A 17768-nucleotide genomic window follows, 5' to 3' on the forward strand; every position below is an offset into this window, starting at 1 on the left:
CATCCAACTCTTTGGACCAAACACCTTCCTAAGTTAAAAATTGTAATTGAGTCCATAAAAAGGTGTTCTATAACTTCTGTTCTAGTCCATTTCAAGATAACTGAAGGAGTAATGTAAAAATAAGTAATAATGTAGTTCAACTGGTAAATCTATTCTTGACCAAGTGGTCTACTTCATATATTGTTCAACTCAAAAGCAAATAGTAAACAAGGTAGCAAGCAGAAACAAACCCTTTACAATCGCAGGCTCAATGTTACTCTCGCGAAGCCTTTTGTCGCGCTTCTTCATCCGTTTGTCCTTCTCACTCTGCACCAGAAGAAACCAAGGAATAAATTATTTATTTATTATTTATTATTTAAAAATAAAAACATCGATGTTGTGACTTGGAAATACACTTTTAGTTCTAAAATTTGTGACTTTTTATCAGGGAAAATGGTATACAAAGGGATGATGGTGGAAAATTCATGGCGGGAGGTGCTTAGTAGGTTTAGGAGACTAGAAGAACGCAACTTTCAGCAGAGACCAATGAGATATAGAGATTATGAAAGCCTAAATTGACAAGCAAAGGTAATTATTTAAATAATAGAGCGTAGCACGCAGCAGTTCGGGAAGTCCTAATTTGTCGCTAGGCTGGTCATCCTTTTTTTTGTTGGTAGATATTGTTTGAATAAAACAATATCAACTACTCTTTCCTTTCGTTAGATAAGTTCTAATCTGTGTAATTATATAGATGGAGATTGGGAGAATACCAATACCAGAAAAGAAAAGAAAAATCAGTCCACACCTGCTAGGAGAGAAGTTGCGGCGGAAAAATGAATACAAACGACGACCCAATGGTGGCGTCATTGAGATGCTGAAACGGAGGAGAAATCGTGGAGAAGAAGAAGAAACAGTGAAGGACCGAGCACTTACGTCAGAAGAAGAGTAAGAAAGGGTTTAGGGTTTAGCAAGAACGAAAGAAAGCTTGAGATTTTGGAGAAGGAAAAAACGCATGGCATATTAGGTTTTAGAAAAGGGAAAATGTTATAAATGAAACGTCGTCGTTTTACGAAATAATTTTTAAAAATATTCTTGACGTTTTTTAAAACATCAACGATTTTTAGAGTAGTCTTGAGTTTTTAAAAACATCAAGAAATTTATAAAATATTCTTGACGTTTTTAAACACGTCAAGGATTTTTATAGAATTATCTTAACATTTAAAAAACGTCAATAATTTTTTATAAATTTCTTGACGTTTTTAACATCGAGGAAAACTATAAATTCTTAACGTTTAAGAAACGTCAAGCATGTCGAATTCATACGTTTTCTTGACGTTTTAAGAACGTCAAAAAATTAATAGATATTTCTTGATGTCATCATATTTGTTGATGACACATTTTTTTGAAAGTTTTTACAAATTGGCTCGGCATAAAGAAGTTGTTATTTGTACCATTTTTTTTTCAATTATCATCAATACGCTTAACCATTTTTTCTATGACTCCAGAGATACAAAATTATTTTTGAAGATTAGATGCTTGGGTTCATCTTTTTCTTCAATTTCATATCTCTCTATTGGTAGAGACTAGAATAGTGTTGCACACGTGTTAGCTAAATTACATGGTTGCCTTTACATGACATTCATAATTTTCAGATTGGTCGATTGCATGTTATCAATTTAATACTAGGAATTTTATGCTAGGGTATGAGGCTTGTTAGGCTTTGAAGTTTGTGTATTGTTTTATCTCTCTATATTAATTTACTCAAATTTACGAATCTACTCAACACAAAACAAAATTGAAAGTCTAGTTTCATTAGAAATAAAGTTTATGTTATATTTAAAATAAATTCTTCTTTCTTACCTCTTTAAAACGTAGAAGTTCTCTGAAGTAAAATCCATTCTTCATAGCTACTGTTCAGAATTTATATATTTTTGGCGAATAATCTGTACGAAGGTAAATCGGTTACCTTCTTTATTTTATGAAAAAAAATTTATATATTCATAAGTGTTTTCATTGTATACGAGATAAGAGATTTAAAGAAGATCTTGAAGATTTGTAGTCTTTAAATATTGAAGCTCCACACCACGTTCAATAGGCACTTTATTGGACATTCAATTCAAAAGTATTCTTTCGGGAGAGGTTTCGAAGGTACATCAATTACCTTCTTTGTGATGACAAGTTATTTAAGATCTACTGGTGATCTTGTTGTATACCAGTTGATAAGAAATATGAAAGAAAAGATTGAAATAGTTGAACTGCGGTCAATAAATTCAGGAAGAGTTTGAGTTTATCTTCAAGTAGATTCAAACACAAATTCAGGGAAGTTTGTCTTTGATTAAGTTTTTGTTATAACTTAAGAGTATATTGTTGCTTGTTCAGTTAAATCTTAATAATATTTCTTATATGAAGAAAAAGCTCCATAAACGTAGGTGATATATTCCCCAAACTGGGTTAACAAATCTCTGTGTGTTATTTGTTCGTTTTGTTACATTAGCTATTTCTACAGTTAATTAGTTGAAGGATATTATAGAACATCACGCTTATTTCAATTTCAATTGGCATATAATATAGATTATTTACTTTTATTTTTTTTGAAAAATTCATCAAAGAGTTTATTTGACACAAAAAAAAAATGTTGGAAGTTCACAACCCTGTTATGTTGGAAATTAAATTATATCTAATTATATCTCAATCTCCCACTTCTATTAGTTAAAGCCAAATTAGAAAATGATCGTCATAAAATTGTAAATAATAAAACGTAGATATAAAGAAGAACAACATCGAAAATTATGGGTTCGCCCTAAACTTGAGAATACTTTCCGTCCTCTACAACGCTACATGTTCTACTATAATAGAGATTAGGAAGACTCTCGAACTTGCTAACAAATCTCTCTTTCTAAATAGCGTAACAAGAACTATTTGAATTTAAGCAGCACACCTCAATAACTTGAAATAAACAATAAGAAAAATCTTAAACTCAATTTGTGATTGCTACATTAATTAAAAAGGATAGTTGCAAATTTAGAAATTAGATTCAAAATAATTAACTATATAGCAATATTGTAAAAAATTTGCAAATATATCAAAATTTGTCAAATTCTATCAATGATAGGAATCTATCACCGGTAGACCATGCTGCAAATATTGGTTTATCACTGATAGACTCATACGAGTATATCGATGATACAAATCTATCAACGATACAAGTCTATTAACAATATTTTGCTATATTTATAGTTTTTTTTGTTGTTATATTCTTAATTATTATTGCTAAAATGGTCATCAATTATAATTACTCTTATTAAAATATAATTACTCTTATTAAAATCAATTATAATTACTCTTATTAAAATATAATTACTCTTATTAAAATAATAGAATACAGGTAAGGAACTCTTTCAAAATTCCATTTAGTGTACCAATGGGGAGGAGGCTCTCCCCAACTGCAAGGTCTTTTTTTTCCAATTTGTTCTTCTTTTTATAGACAGTATGTCCACTGGCCTTTTATTTTTTCCCCCTTTTAATCATTCATTACTTCAAGATTTACCAATAAGGAGAAGGCCTTAATTTACCAAAAGCCCACTATCTTAAAGAGAAATCCTCCCCCTTCTAATTCTTTTTCCTGATAAAGTAAGTCTTTCATTAACCACCGATTCATAAGCCACCTCCAAAATTACCCAATAAAATTATATTTATACATTGAAATAAATGTGTTTGAGGCAAAATTATTCTTCGAGTTTTGGCTCCAAATTCTAACATATTAAACATTATACATCCTTTTAGCTTTAAAAAAAAGTAAGTTTATTCCCTTTTATAAAATTATTGATACATTTTGCAGTTTAAATTGATTTAAGTGTCAAAGTGTCTTTTGAAAGTACTATAATATTGAATTTTGACACCAATCCATGAAAAATGCATATATAATGCACGTGCAACCTATGCCCATTTGACATAAAACTATAGATTTGTGATTGCTATCAAAATGATAGCAAACTCACGTACTCTTACCTATCATGACAAACATTAGAGAACCTTATAATATTGTCCCAAAAATTAATAAAGTAAGCAAAGTACATATATGCAACTGAATGCAATAATTACCAGGAGAGAGAAGACTTTGTAAACTTTTAGTTAACTACATTTGAATATATAAAATTCTTTTATTTTCAAAAGTTAGCCAAAAATGGAAAAGCATTTTCATAAAAAATGAATAATGAAATTTAGAAATACAAAAACAAATACAATTATTGGTAACAAATACAAATTTAGGTGTGATTTGAAATAAAAGTTAATAGAAAAGATATCTTACAATATAAAAAAAAAAGAACAAAAATGTTTATCAAAATTAGGATGGATAGAATATAAAATTTGTTATAAAAGCTTTTACCCTTCCTTAAAATATTTGATATAATTTAGTTATTAAAGAGTTACTTATAACTAACTAAGAACTAAAACTCTCTTTTTCGTTAAGTACAACACCTATGGGACAAGAATCGACTTAAGCACGATCTAAATTATGATTAATAATTAATTAACTAAAGTTAGTTGTTCCTCCTACAAATCAAAATAGTCAGTCCCATTCTGCAAATCCTGATTAGGCGTTCCATTACTCGTGCACGTCACGCGCCAAACCTTAAGAACGCCGTCAAGGCTTCCGCTACAGATGGTGCAACCGCCCTCACCCTCCTCCACCGCCTCTTCCGACCCCGAACCAAAAAACGCCGCCACACATCTCACGGGTCCCCGATGGCCAACCAAAACCGCCAGACACGTGTGCAACTGACAGTCAACCTCATCCCTGGCCCACACTCGACACGTGGAATCAGCAGAGCCACTCACCACATACTTTCCAACGCTTGCCAAACACATGACCGCATGGGTGTGGCCTTGCAGAGCGCCGCCGTATTGGAGCTGGCCGGAGAACCAGCCTTTGAGCCAGAAGTGAAGGTACCCGTCGCTGCAACCGCCGTAGAGGAGGGTGGAGTTGGTGTCGAGGGTGAGGGTTTTGACCGGAGAGAAGTTCGCTGGGAGGGTTATGACGAGGGAGTGAGGAGGGTGATCGCTACGAGAGAAGTTGCGGCGCCAGACTTTAATGGTTGCGTCGTCGGAGGCGCTGTAGAGAAGGCCGTCGGCAGAGGCAATGATGGCGTTAATTGGCTCGGAATGTGCTTGGATTGTTTCTATGCATTTGAAATCGGAGATTCGCCATACTTTTACGGATTTGTCGAGTGATGATGAGTATAGAATATCGTCGGAAATGTTGATCGCTAGTGAGGTTATTGGACCCATGTGCTTCATCTGAAATCAATAAATTTAAATTTTAGTATAATTTAGACACTGAATTGAAAGTTTATGTTGTAGACAATGAGAAAATATGTCAGACAATTATTATACCTATATATATTTGTTTATCTTATCAAATTATTCAATCAAATCTTATAATTCTTTTCATATTTTAATTTTTTTCATCTCAAATTATTCAAGCACATAATTAAAAGTTTTAACTATTATTTTTAAACTTTACGGAAAAAAAAAGTTCTTTGGGGAAATTATACTTATATTTTAATTCCTTCAAATTCTCTCTCATAAAATTAAATTTAAAAAGGATAAATTTATAAAATGAAAATTATTTAATTGACTTAAAATTTGTATAATAGTATTAGGATTTGAAGCTTGATTCTCCCTATTACCTATTATTTAAAGAAAAACAAGGATAATATTTAAAAGAAAATTTTCTAGGATCGTAAGTTTAATAAATTATTATATAGCATTTATAACTTAAAAAACTATAAACTCTGATATATTTGGTTGGTAAATCAATTTACTAAGACTCTAACACCCAATTTAATTTAATTAAAAAATAATAATGAACTGCATAACAACATTTAAAAAAAAAACCTTCTAATATAGAAGAGTGACATACTTCTATTGTTATAGATTCTTATAGTTTAATAATGAGAAAAATATTTACAACATAGTTGATCAATTATAGACTTTGACAGAATTTAGTATATTAACAATTTTTTTCAAAATATTATATATACTTAATTATTTTGAGTCTAATTGTTATATTATCAACTATTTCAAAATATTAGTATGTAGTTAATTTTTTGAGTTTAATTGTTATATTATCAACTATCTCTATTAAAATTTAATATTATCCAAACATCTAAAAAAGGGATTATTATTGGCTCCTATTTTTGTAAATAAGTAGGAGAAAAAATTATAAGGAAACCATAAGATTAGAAACTATTGATTGGATTCCATCATTGATTGTAACTCTTTCTACCTCTAATCTTATTTATGCCAACCTTGCAGTTAAAAGAAACTTCCATGTACGTCAAAACTGCGCATCCAATGCTTTTAAAATAAAATCTTATCTTCAAAGTTTAAAATTTTAATTGATGCAACATTATTATTACTATTATTAGTTTGAGATTTTAAGTATATAACCGATAAGTTTTAGATATCTTTTAGAGTTTTGAAGTGGTTAAAATCACTGTATCATGCTTAAAAAACACTTTTATCAATTATTCAAAATCAAAATTAATTGCTGTGGTATAAAAATTGTGTTCAGAAGTGTAAATTTGAAATATAATAAATTAAGTTTTAAATGGTTGCTTATAACAAAATATTATGTTAGTTTTGAGCGATAAGAAATACATTATGGAGTGATTTTGAAAAGTTATTTTAACAATATACATTAAATTTTAGTTTAAGTGGTTTTAAAACCCGAGAAAAGTAGTAATTTAAAAATTATTTTCAAACATATCCATTTAATTAACACATATATGCTAATTTTTTAGAATTATATTTGTAAGTTTGTTTTTACTTTTTTTTCACTTTGGAAATACAACAAATTAGAGAAATTAGAAAAATTATTATAAATGATAAAAACGATAAAAATGTTAACAAATTTTGCATCAATAACTTGTATATTAATGTCAGAAATAGACATTAAATCAGTATTTATAGAGAATTTAAAATTTTGCATCTTTTTGTAAATATTTTTTATTTTGGTTCATTTTAGTGTTTTGTGATGGAGTTTATTTTTTATTTTCAGAAATGGAAAATAATTTTTAACATAACGTAGGTCATGATAAAGAAAAATAGAAAAGGAAAGAAAGGAAAAGAACAAAAACAAGAATGTAGTCAGTAATTTCAAGAAACAATATCATTAAATGCATACATCAATATGTGTATGTTATGTGCATGTATATATGTACGTGTGTATATGTATATTGAGTAGCTGATCAACTAAAACTATGTACAACACAATAATGGTAATAGAGAATGAATCACCAATCTGTATTGTATTTCTTTTCAATGGATATATGTTGGTAATTTTCTTATTTTTACAAAAAAGAGTATGCATGTTGATGTTAAATGAACAATAATATATCCTTTTTTAAAAAAAGAAAACAAACCTTTTACATTACAATCTTTCTTTTAATCTCTCTTTGTTTATTTGAAAAATATGATCTCATAACATTTTTCATTTTGCTAATATATATAGAGAGATGAAAAAAAGAAAGATTGAGGAATTTACCATTTTGTCCTTCCCTGAAATGTAACTTCGAACATAACTTCCGGTGGCCGGAATAGTGGCAAGGCGGGAATGTTTAAGGCCCCTATCCCAACTCCGGCGCCAAACACGAATCTTACAATCACTATACGCCGCATAAACTTTATCATGAGAAACCTGCAAAGCCACCGCCATGGAAGCCTTTGTTTTAAGCTGCCCACACTCCGTGAAGTCCGGCAGCTTCCAAATCCTAACTAAATTGCTGTCAGACCCAGTGTACAAAATATCATTAAACATGGCAATGGATAAGATCTGTCCGTCTTTTTTCAAGACGGACGACACGCACCGATGAGAAATCAAGTGGTCGGAGAGCTTAGCCGCCGCAGCAGCGGCGGTCGGGTGGAGAGGAGAGGAGGTAGGGGAGTTGTGGAGGCTTTGAGGGAGAGAAGGGCAGTTATTGTTGAGGTGAGGAGGAGTAAAGGGGAATTGGGAAAAGGAAGGTTCTTTGGTGGAAATGCTTCGGTAAAGTCGATGGCCGGTGGCGGAGGAAGAAGTTGTGGTGCTTTTTCTGGTTTGGTTAATGGAGAAGGAGATATTGGGAGGAGAGGAATCCGGTGAGTTTAGAGAGGCCATTGATCTTTTCTCTCTCTCTGTTTGTTAGTGATGTAATGTGTCATGAAATTTGTGATGGCAACATTTTTTCTTTTAAAAGTTGGTATTAATTAGGAAACAGCCAAACAGGGAGAGGATTAAGTGTGGGGGTTTTTTATTTGTTTGTTGGTCATATCACTGTACAAAACGTGCTTCTACTTAAATTTGTTTGCCCCTTTCCAGATTGATGCCTCCCATTCTTTGGGTCTCCTAACAAAGGAGAGTTGCCTTGAAATCCATTTTTTAGAAAAATCAAACGTGAGCTGATGTAAAAAAATGTGTGATAAATTTTAATTTTAAACTTCAATAATTACATTGTTTTTTTTTTTTATGGAAGGTTTTTTTTTTTTTAAATAGGACAAATCAATAAAAATTTACATTTTATATAACAATTTTGAAAACGAAAAAAAACTCACAAGCCCACAATCAAAAATACAAAAAAAATAATTTAATCAACATGCGATTCATTGTGCACACGCGCGCGTGAGTGATTCTTTTTTAAACAATTATGTACTACAATCATTTAGATCATAATACACGATTGTATTGTAATCTAGAGTTCAGAGAAGTATCTGTCTTCTTATTTGAGTCAAAACAATGTTACATATTTATATAGAGAATAAACTAAACCCTAGAGACTATGTAAAAATACAATAAATGACATATGATATATATATCATATGTCATTTATATATATCATAACACTCCCCCTCAAGCTGGAGCAAATATGTCAATCATGTTCAGCTTGTTGCACAGATAGCTTATCCTTGCTCCATTTAAAGCTTTAGTTAGAATATCTCCCAATTGCTCTCCAGTCTTCACATATCCTGTGGACACCAACCCATCTTGGATTTTCTCACGAATGAAGTGACAATCCACCTCAATATGTTTAGTTCGTTCATGAAATACTGGATTAAATGCAATATTAAGTGCAGCTTGATTATCACACCGTAATTTAGCTAGCACGGTAATATTGAAGCCTATCTCAGATAATAGTTGGTGAATCCATACTATTTCACACACAGATTGTGTTATAGCTCTATATTCTGACTCAGCACTCGAACGAGAAACAACATTTTGTTTCTTACTCTTCCATGAAAATAAGTTTCCACCTACAAAGACACAATATCCAGAAGTTGATCTCCTATCCTCACGAGACCCCATCCAATCAGCATCAGAAAAACATTCAACTCTCGTATGTCTATGATCTTTGCATAGGATCCCACGTCCAGGAGCAACTTTTAGATAACACAAAATTTGCTCTACTGCAGCCCAATGATCCACTGTAGGGGAAGACATGAATTGACTTACAACACTTATAGAATAGGCAATATCTGGTCGAGTTACTATTAAGTAGTTCAACTTCCCAACTAATCTCCTATATCTCTCAGGATCTTTACATAATTCTCCTTTTTAACAAGTTGCTGATTTGGCATCATTGGAGTGCCACTTGGTTTGGCTCCTAATTTTCCTATCTCAGACAACAAATCAAGTACATATTTTCATTGAGACAAATAAATATCTTTCTTGCTTCTCATCACTTCAATGCCCAAAAAATATTTCAATTGGCCCAATTTTTTTTGTATAAAACAGACCTTGAAGGAAAGTTTTGAGAGACAAAATACACAATGCATCATTTCCAGTAATAACAATATCATCAACATATACAACTAGTAGAACTATATCCCTTATCAGATCGGCGATAGAAAACTGAATGATCAGATGTACTCTTCTTCATACCAAAGCATACAAGAGCTTGACTAAACTTACCAAACCATGCACGAGGACTCTGTTTCAAACCATACAGAGATTTTTGAAGGCGACATACTTTATCACTCTCCCCCTGAGCAACAAACCCTGGTGGTTGTTCCATACCAACTTCCTCTTGAAGATCACCGTGAAGAAAAGCATTCTTAATGTCAAGTTGATGCAACGACCATTTATTGGTAGTAGTCATGGAAAGAAATAGGCGAATGGAAGTTAATTTGGCAACTGGAGAGAATATATTTGAATTATCAATTCCATAGATTTGAGCATAACCTTTGGCAACAAGGCGAGTCTTCAATCGAGCCATTGTTCCATCAGGATTCATCTTGACAGCAAACACCCATTTACAACCAATGGCCTTCTTTCCTGCAGGATGAGATACCAAATCCCAAGTACCATTATCATCTAAAGCAGTCATCTCCTCAATCATTGCATTTTGCCAGCCAGGATGAGACAAAACTTCATGACCAGAGTTAGGAATAGATGTGGACTCAAGAGACGTAATAAACGCATATGTGGAGGGAGATAACTGGTGATAGGAAATAAAGGAAGAAACAAGGTAAGTACACTTGCGTTTACCTTTGTGAAGAGCAATGGGAAGATCATCACTTGGCCCTGGATCACATGATGAACGAAGCATTGATGGAGGACATGAGTCTGAAGTTTGTGGTGGAGGTCGTCGGGAGTAGACTTGAGAAATCAACGGGCAGGAAGGAGGCACATCAGTAGACAAGGATGGTGTGGGAGAGGTAACCTCATATATTAAAAGATTGTTACCCTCCCCCTGACATGAATTCGATGGTGATGAAGTAAAGGGTGTATCCTAAAAAAAACTGTTGGATCGGTATGGCAACCCTAGAGGGGGTGAATAGGGTTTAAATAAACTTTTTGACAAATAAAAAGTAAAATCAACTAATTAGATATTTTTTAATATTTAAATAAAGAACTTTGTAAACTTTGTTAAATAACAAGATTGATAAAAGATATGAATGGAAGTATGCAATCAAACTCAACCAATAAGAATATGTAACTAAAATTAAATTAAAAAATAATTAGAAAAGAGTTAGAGAAGAAGACACCGTAATTTTATAGTGGTTCGGTTAAACTCAACCTACATCCACTTTCCCAAGCACCTCTTGGGATTTTGATTGAAAATCTTCTTTGGATTCTTTCCATGGATTTGAGCCGAACCGATTCTTGCTCCTTTTTCGGGTTCAAGAGCAAACCCGATCCTTTCCACGGGTTAGGATCCAACCGTTACAATATGTTGAAGTTTTTAAATCATACAAAAGAAAAGTCTCTAAAATAGTGAGTATACAATTTGAAGCTCACAAATTTAATCCTCACAATACAATAAGAAGCTCTCAAGAATAAGATGAAAAGAATAAAAATTGGAAGCTTTAGAAAGAATAACAATGTTGGCTTTTTGCTTGAGGATTGTAAAGATTTAATGATCTTGTCTTTTAAAATTTGGGAAAAGTGAAGTATTTAAAAAGAGAGGAAAGATAAATTCAAAATCATTTGGGTCATTAGATATAAGTAAAAGAAAAATGAATGGTTGAGATTTAAACTTAATTAGCCGTTAGACACAATACAAGTAATAATATAATAATATGTCTTTTCAAAATACTTTGTTTAAAAAGAAATCAATAAAGCAACTTTACCATCTTTTAAAACAACTAGCCGTTAGACACAAGAAAAAATAATAATATTAAAATCATTTTCTTTTTAAATTCATTTTCTTTATAAAAGCCAATAAAACATAACAAAAAGCCACATTTGTTACTTCTTCATTGCTCCAAGTGGCTTTCTCTAATTGGTTCAAATTGAATGCTTGGTCGCCACGTCACCATCTCGGGTATTTTTCCGTTAAGCTTCTTTTAGCAATATTTTCTTCATTTGAACTTCGATTTAGGTGATTCAAGAGGCGTTAGAATCATTTTTCCAAGCTCTACGATATGATCTATTCAAATTAATAAAATTGTCAATAAAAAAAATCAGATTTGTTATCATCAAAACATAAATTAATTGAATAATTAAAATAAATTAATTTGAGATTAAGGGCCAAAAAGCCAACAAAAACAACATCAGGCGAAACCAGATACCTTTTAAGGGTAGGACAATAACAATCATAACCCTTTTGAACACGTGAATAACCCAAGAAGATACACTTCAAGGATTTGGGATCTAACTTAGTATGATGAGAACGAACGTTGCGAACAAAACAGACACAATCAAATATCTTAAGAGCAATAGGAAACAAATTCTTTGTAGAAAAAAAAACACGGTAGGTAATCTCACCATTAAGAACAGAGGAAGGCATTCTATTAATCAAAAAACAAGCTGTAGAGACAACATCCACCCAAAAGGTTGTCGCGATGTGATCGCTACACGGAGCGGCCGACCTCTCCGTTTATTTAATTTTAATAAATAAATAGTTTTGGAGTCGCCACCAACCATATTAGGGTGTGATTGGTCACCAAAAAAAGAAAAAAAAAAAAAGGTCTGCGTAAATTCATGAGATTTAAGTTCGGGACTCAGTTGTGTGTAGGGAAGCTGTTAGCACCCTACAACACCCTTAAAATGGTTACCCAATTTTATCTTTTAAAATAAAATGGTTACCCAAAGTGTTTATTTAGGTTTTATTAAAATGTCCCAAGTTTATCAATTCACATCAAAGAAAATAAAACCCAAGCATGAATTGATAATTATGAGTGGCATAGGAGCCATTAAAAAATGAAGTTTATTTTTGTTTTAAATGTTTTTTTTTATTCACCTTTAAGAATATTAAGATACCAAAATTTGATATTTTAATCTCTATCATAGGTGTTTAATGAGAAATTTCATGTATTTAAGAATTAATAAATTCATGGAAAACACTACTCAAGTCTCATTTAAAATATGAAATGTGTTTATTTAAAAACAATCTATTAATTAAATTTCAAACGAAAAAATTTCTTGTATTCATGGAATTTAAATTATAAAATCCATAAAAAACAATTCTCTAATTTACATTTTTATATTTAAATTGAAAAATGAATAATAACAATGACAAAACATTATGAAATTTGAAAAATACTTAAAGGGTAATATGCTGAGATAAAATAAATACATGATAATATAAGCAATATGCAAAATGTACAAGATGATTAATTAGCGTAGGATGCAAGATAATTAATTAATACAACACATGCAACAAAATTAATTAATGTAGGATGATGCAAAATAATTAAATAATTCAAAAATGATGCAAAATAATTAATTAATATAAAATGCGAAATAGTTGATCAATGCCAAAAGAGGCAAAATAATTGATTAATGTATAAAGATGCAAAATAATTAATTAATGCAGAAAGATGCAAAATAATTAATTAATGCAGAAAGATGCAAACTAATTAATTAATGCATAAAGATGCAAAATAGTTAATTAATGCAGAAAGATCAAAATAATTAATTAATGCAGAAAGATGTAAAATAATTAATCAGGTCAGGCCAGAGTAATGAATAATTAAACGAGGATGCCAAATGGGTATAAATAATAATTAACAGTAGAATGCCAAGGTAGGTTTAACGCAATATGCAAATAAATAATCACAGTACCCAAATGAACATCAAATAATTATAGCAAGATGCATACTGATTAATTAATTAATACATCATGTAAATAATTAGAATGAGTGGGTGCCAAAATAATCAAAGATATGCACATAATTAGCTCAGAACGGAGAGTGCCAAAAATTAAAACTGTCAAATACAGGATGTCAAATGCATAATTAACACATATGCCAAATAGATAATTATTAACGCAACATACTAAATGGATACAAGCAATTAACACAAAATGTAAAATGATTGCCTAAATAATTAAAAAGATAGCAAATAATTAAATCAACATGTCAAACGGGTGCCAAATAATTAATACAAATGTCAAAACTTAAAAATGTCAAATATGACGAGTGCTAATTAATTAATAGGCCAAATGAAAAATTGGTATTACTAAATACATGATGCTAATTAATTAATCATGCGCACAAATAAGTGTAAGTAATTTACACAAAATGAATGTGAAATGAGTGTCAAATAATTAAAAGGATGCAAATAATTAAAAGATGTCAAAATGAGTGTCAAATGATTAACACAATATCATCAAGCATGAATAAAAAAGAACTTACAGGTCTGCCTTATATGCAAAAGGTTCTGTGTTGATCCTCTTCACCACTTCCCAAACAAATTTCTTTTACGTGTCTCCCTTCTCTATCAATTAATTCTCCTAGCCAAAAAAAAATCCCCCAATTGAATCTTCTCCTTCTCTTTGTATAGGGAAATGTCTCATTTTATTAGATAGAAGTGGAGTAGTTTTAGATAGTGAAGTGGAGTATAGTAGAGAAAGAGGAAGAAGGTGGAAGAGTGGGAGAACGTGAGAGATTGGGAGAAAGTGGGAGCGTGGCGACCCAGGAAAACAGGGGATGGTTGAGAAAAATAGGGAGAAGGAAAAAAATCTTTACTTTTAATTTTAATTTTAAATATGTTTTTATTTTTGTTTTTGTTTTAAAACATAAATTTAAAAATTAAGATTTAAAATTTAAATTTAAATTTAAATTTAAATTCAAATTCTTTTAAAAAGATAATAAATAAATAAATAAATGAAAAAAATAAAAAGACAGGACAAAATACGGTATCTACAAAAAATTTTGAAACATGAATTTGAAACGATAAAGCACGGACAGTTTCAAGTAAATGCCCATTTTTCCGCTCTACAACACCATTTTGAGATGGAGTGTCAGTACAGGAAGACTGATGAATAATGCCATTTTCACACAAGTAAGAGCCAAGAGAATGAGAAAAATATTCACCCGCATTATCAGTACGCAAAGTTTTGATAGAGACATTAAACTGATTTTTTATTTTAGTATGAAAGGCACAAAAGTGAGATAATAACTCATAACGATTTTTCATTAAATATAACCAAGTTGGGCGAGAATGATCGTCAACAAAAGTAACAAAATAACGAAAGTCTGTTTGAGATACAACTGGACACGAACCCCAAATATTAGAATGAACTAACTCAAATGGAGCAATTGCTCGTTTATCGACTCGAGGACTCGAACTAAGACGATGAAATTTAGCAAATTGACACGAATCACAATTTAAAGAGGACAAAGACCTAAATTCTAGATAAAGTTTCTTCAACACGAACAAAGATGGATGACCTAAACGACAATGGACTTCAAAAGGAGAGGGAACAACAGGACACGCCACAGCTTGCGATACTTGATGATCAAAGAGATAAAGGCCTCCCGACTCATATCCTCTACCAATAATCTTCTTCGTCACACGATCCTGAAACAAACAATAACCAGAAAAGAACATGACAATACAATTTAGGTCATGAGTAAGTTGACTAGTAGAAATTAAATTAAAGGATAAGTTAGGCAAATGTAACACAGAAGAGAGAGAAAAGGATAGGGGTAAGGTGAATAGTGCCAGAGCCAAGAACAGAAGATATGGAGCCATCGGCCAATGTAACCGATGGAAAAGGGGCAGGGGACAACGGTCTAGAAAATAGGTGAGAATTACCTGTCATATGAGTTGTGGCACCAGAGTCTATGACCCATTTGGTAGATGATGTAAGAAGACACTTTCTATTACCTGCGGCAACAGTGGATGTAATCAAAGTAGAGGAAGATGACGCTTGTAATGACTCTTGGTAATTCTGAAACTTAGCAAACTCATCTGCAGAAATAGTAACTGACGCCTCTGGTATATCATATGTGGAGGCTATCTGAGCATGTTGAGATCGTTGACTATTCTTATATAGCAATTTTCAACAATTACGTTTTATATGGTCTGGCTTATGACAGTAGTTATAAACAATCTCTACAGACTGGTTTTCGATGATCAGTACTATTCCTCTAAGGTGCCCGAGGGGTATTGTTCTTGCTAAAGAGAGCACTACTGGGTTGAGGAACAGACACACCAGTCGAAGAGCTTTCAATGCGAAGGACGCGAGTGAAGGCATCATCTAATGATGGAATCTTGGAGTCAGAGAGAATCTGTGTCTTTGCCATTCCAAATTCAGGTAAGAGTCCATTCAGAAAAATCATGATAGCCATCTTCTCTCGTTGAACTTTAACATCAAGACTAAAAGGTAACAACAAGCCAAGCTCAGTAGTGATCTTCTTAAGCCGCATAAAGTAGCTGGTGACAGACTCAGCTTTCTGTTCCGCACAGAAAAATTGCATACAAACTTCAAACATTTTATGCACTTGCTCTTTACCTGAATATAGAAAATCTAAAAATTCCAGAAGTTCTTTAACAGACTCACAGTGATCAACTAATCTAATTATCTCACTCTCAATTGAATTCTTGATCTAAAGATATAAACGGGCATCATCACGAAGCCAATCCTTCTTCTACTTTGCATCTTTTGGGGGATCTTCGGTCATATGATCATCCATATCAATACTTCTCAAATAAAATAAAATTGTCCGACGCAAATCGTAATAATTAGATCCATTTAACTTATGTTTTGTGATCTTAGAGGCCAAGGGAATAACGTTGGAGACTACCAAATTTTTTATGTCGGCCATATTGAAGTCACTCGTTGATTGTAGTCCACACGAACAAAGAGAAAATCAATCCAAACAGCTGCAAAATTGGAAAAAGACCCAAAACCAATCATGTAACCTTCAGTTTTCGTCAAACCCGAATGCTATTTGATAGACCTAATGGTACAGGCTGACCGAAAATAATGGTTCGAGACAAGCCCAGAAGACGGATGTCAAATCAGATGTCTCACGCGCTCTCACGCGCCGGTGCGTGGGTGAAGGCGAAGTAGATTCTGGCGGCGCGTGAAGGTCACGCGCGGTGTTTTTCGGAGATCGGGAAAGACAGACTTGGGCGGACGGAGGTGGTGCTTCTAATGATATGGGCAGTGTCGAAAAACGGTTAGTGGATGGTAACCTAAACTTAGACCTAATGGAGGAGGAAGCTAATGATCATTTGAAACCTTAATGGCTCTGATACCATGTAATCGAGAGTTTAGAGAAGTATCTGTCTTTTTATTTGAGTCAAAGCAATGTTACATATTTATATATTTATATATATATATATATATATATATCATAAAGTATAATTCTCTTTTAACAATGAGAAAAAAAAAGGCTTCAAATTTAAACGATTTTGTTGACCATGGAAATCAATCGTGTTGACTATGAAAAATGATCATGTTGATTATGGTTAACAATCGTGTAACCCAATGTAAATGATCGTTATAACTTCAAATCTAACGATCATGTTGATTATGCTAAATGATCGTGTAGTTCTTTTTAAACGATGAAAACAATGCTTCAAATTTAGACGATTGTATTGATCATGGTAAACGGTCGTGTTGACACGATCGTATTGATCTTATAAAATGATATTTAAATGATTTTGATATTCTCGAATATGAGGAAGATGAAGAAGAATATTGAAATAATCGTGTGAAATAACTTCGTCAAAGAGCCTTATAAATATGATGGAGATGAAATAAGAGATTTAAACAGAAGAATAAATCGTTTAAAAATAGAATAAAGAAAATCTGAAAGAAATCGTAAAGAAGATGAATAAATCATGAAGAAGGAAAAAAAAAAGTAATGAATTATCTGCAATATACAAGGGCAAATTTTGTATTTTATGGAATTACAATGGTGGCTTCATGAGCTTTTATTTTGGAAAATTACAACAAATGACAAAAATATTTTAAAAAAAATAGCTCATGACACCAATTTTTTGTATATTGTGAATATGACAAAATTAATTATATCTAACGGTTATCACACGGTAATCATAAAACTATCAGGGA

At 32.0% G+C, this 17768-nt stretch overlaps 1 protein-coding gene across 1 annotated transcript; it reads right to left on the minus strand.

The window, feature by feature from the left end:
• Positions 1-4346: 4346 nt before the first annotated feature.
• On the minus strand, positions 4347-8296 carry LOC101209729 (protein JINGUBANG). Its single transcript, XM_004151108.3, has 2 exons — positions 7529-8296; positions 4347-5277 (listed from the first exon to the last, which is right to left on the minus strand). Exons 1-2 carry the CDS (start codon positions 8135-8137, stop codon positions 4534-4536), a joined length of 1353 nt encoding a protein of 450 aa, XP_004151156.1. The 5' UTR covers positions 8138-8296; the 3' UTR covers positions 4347-4533.
• Positions 8297-17768: the final 9472 nt, after the last annotated feature.

This window comes from Cucumis sativus, chromosome 3 (assembly GCF_000004075.3).
Source record: "Cucumis sativus cultivar 9930 chromosome 3, Cucumber_9930_V3, whole genome shotgun sequence".
In the NCBI taxonomy this organism is placed as follows: Eukaryota; Viridiplantae; Streptophyta; class Magnoliopsida; order Cucurbitales; family Cucurbitaceae; genus Cucumis; species Cucumis sativus.